Below are 3,204 nucleotides of genomic sequence, written 5' to 3' on the forward strand. Positions count from 1 at the left end.
TAAAGATATAACAAATTATATTTTTTAAATACATGTAATTCAAATGTGTGTAAAACGGGAACAAACCGGAAATGCCTATCGGTTTTGAGGTCAAATGGTTAACACTTTAGTTTCCATGTGACATCTGGAGAAGCCTTTTAGCTTTTGCAATGACATTTTATACCACACTCCCTATGACATAAAAAAGATCCATATTGATTTTGAGGTCAGGAAGTCAAAGGTCAAGGTCATAAACTCATACATTCTGAATGTGAGTATTACTTTTATTTCTGGACAATAACTCAAGAAGCTAAAGTGTTATTGCAATTAAAGTTGATATCATAACTCACTTTGATTCCTTCTGCCTTTCGTAAAGTGCCCCTTTGTCCCCCTCCCCTGATTAATGCATGTTTTTTTTCCTTCAGTGGGACACAAATTCTCTGACTGAATTAGTTTGTTTATCTAAAGACATCTGAGGCTTAATTTTAATGAAAGCTGATTCTTCAAAAATTACCAACAGATTATGTATGTTGTAAGTTTTACCAGCGGCGTGTAGGTGGAGCCAGTAAAATGGATGTTTGTGACTGTTTAATCAGAATTCACATTAGTAAATACAAAGTTGAATTTTTGTAAATTAAATACTAGAACATCATTGAGTGTAATGTTATAACATTGATCTATGAAAAGTTTCCCTCTTCTTAATGCCTAAAACACCAGTGCATTAGCAAATCAAAATGTGTTTTACAAAAACAGTTGCATTAGAGTTCACATTTAAACACATATGAACAAAAAATGACAATGTGATACTCAGATCTCTGGAAGTGTATTTTGTCTTCTATATACATGCACACACAAGGGTTTGCTAAACTTCATGCTCTACGTATGAACAATTTCTTAAACGAGGTAAATTATTGACAAGCAAGTTGATGAAACAAGAATATCAACAGTCTCGTTTAAAGTCATCATTTCGTAAATTCTATGGTCGATACAATGACCTTGTCAGCAAATACAATTTATCATTGAATGAAATGCTGACTGACGTTTTCATACCAATTGTTAGTCCATTATTTATACACTGAATTGACCACGGATTTTTTCCGTTATTTCCTGATTATGACAACGAGCACACGGCGGGTGTGACCGGTCGGCAGGGGATGCTCACTCCTCCATGGCACCTGATCCCACCTCTGATGTTTCGGAGGTCCGTGTTTGCTCTGCTCTTATTTTGTATATTTGTTTAATGGACGTTGAGATTGAATACTGTTCGTTATTTCCATATCCTTCTTTATTTCTAAATAATATGTGAGCTTTAAATAAATTAAACAATTCAGAAAATATTGAAGAGAAGAAATATTCACATTATAAGTTCTACCAGATAGGATTCTACAAATATTTCATTTCTTTAACTAATCTAGACATCTTAGTGACAAGTTCCCTGTATTCTAATTTCTGTAGCTGTGTGTATTTCATGGACTGGTTTTTGTCTAAGTGATTGTTGGTATGAGTATAGAGCAGCCTGGAGGTTCCCTGTCACCTGTTGACAGATCCCCAGAATCTGCCACGATATGTCTCTGGAGAGTAAAGGTATAAACTGTCCCTGATCATAGTGAACTAGGGTCTGTAGATCATCTAGAGCTGTTTGTGCTCTCATTGTGTCTACATGTCTGTAGCACAAGATCTCTAGCATGGATAACAGTACAAATGGTGGGATACATAATACTGGCACCTTGTTCTGTAAACTAGACATTTGTTCTGGTAATAACTCATTGATGTAATGAATTTTATTTTCAAGCAGGATATTGCAAGCTACAGCCTGTCTCATCTTTGTAGACCAGGACTGTCCCCCTACCGCCTCAGTATACATCTCTGAATCTACATTACCAATATATATTACATATGGCTGTGCTAAATTGACCTTGCTCATCTCTATAATAGATAAAGCTTCCTTGTATCTAAGTGTCTTATAAGAATACATGGCTATGTATAGCATATCAGTAATACAACCAAACTTGGCTGCTAATTTCAGCATGTGACAGGAGATTTTGTCAGCCCTATACCTCAGTTTGTTTTTATGTGTGTAAGTTTCCATGTGTAACATAAAAGCTGCTTTCTGAAGCACTGCCGCTGTAAGTTTCTGTAGCAGCACAACTTGATACTGTTTAAGGAGAGGTAAGCCTTTCATCTGTTCTATTATATGTAGAGACCTCATACAGATTTTTAGGTTTGGTATGTGAAGTGAGTCATACGCGTAAATCTCTTGAAAGAGCTCTCTATCCAACTTTGCCTCAGAATTCAGAGTATGTTCGTCTGTACAGATGGAGAGGTGGGGGTTATGGAGGATATTTATAATACAAGACCTAATGGAGGGACTGTGTAGCAGGAATGCTAAACCTTTCTCATACAACCCATACAGTCTTCTAAATAGCTGATGTTGTGCTTCACCATGGACTTTACTCAGAAACATGTTATTTTGGGGAATGAAAAAGTTTGGACATACCCCCTCGTACACCCACTTAAGGATGAGTTTAAAACAGACCCAGAAACACTCCAGGAGAGTTTGTGGACACCAGTGTTGTAATGTATTCTGTTGAATCACCCAGAAAACTGCTGTCTTCATATGATAGGAACACAGTAATTTATCATTATCACGTATTCCATTGTTAATTATTTCTGTTAAGAGCAATTTAAGGACGTTCGATCCTGATATTTTGAGCGTATTTCGCGCAGGTCCTTTATTCATAAAATTAAGCATCATTTTTAGGTTCCAACAATAAAACTGAATTCTACAATGCAAATTAAACTATATTCAATGAAAAAAACCGCGATTAAATTCCATTCAAGTAGAATTAAGCTAGGGACTATATTTTGTGGCGGAAGGTTTTTTAGACGAAAATGATCAGTTTTTTCCATTTGAACTATAACAGTACTGTTAATTTTGGATGCCTATTTTTCCATGCTGGTTGCACACAAAGCTGTTTTTTGCAGTGAAATATGTTATGCTGGGTCTGAAATATCTATTAAATTATTTCTTATAAATTCTATCAACAAAGTGTGACAAATATAGTAAATATATTCTGAAAATCCGGGAAAAAAATTGAGCCAACTTTAACGTAAAATTCACACGTTTTTAGTAATATCTGAAAATGTACATCATATATCCCCATTTCTGATGTTCTTTTCTAAATATTCAAGATAACTTTGACCTATTTGCTTAAAATTAGAAAA

General features: G+C 35.1%; 1 protein-coding gene across 1 annotated transcript; it reads right to left on the reverse strand.

Moving 5' to 3' along the window:
• Window positions 1-1,399: 1,399 nt before the first annotated feature.
• LOC134272059 (uncharacterized) lies at window positions 1,400-2,972 on the reverse strand. Its single transcript, XM_062754295.1, has one exon. It carries the CDS (start codon window positions 2,732-2,734, stop codon window positions 1,400-1,402), a length of 1,335 nt encoding a protein of 444 aa, XP_062610279.1. The 5' UTR covers window positions 2,735-2,972.
• Between the last annotated feature and the right edge of the window lie 232 nt (window positions 2,973-3,204).

This window comes from Saccostrea cucullata, unplaced genomic scaffold (genome assembly GCF_032062105.1).
Source record: "Saccostrea cucullata isolate Sc308-1 unplaced genomic scaffold, CSIRO_AGI_Scuc_v1 ctg8264, whole genome shotgun sequence".
NCBI lineage: Eukaryota > Metazoa > Mollusca > Bivalvia > Ostreida > Ostreidae > Saccostrea > Saccostrea cuccullata.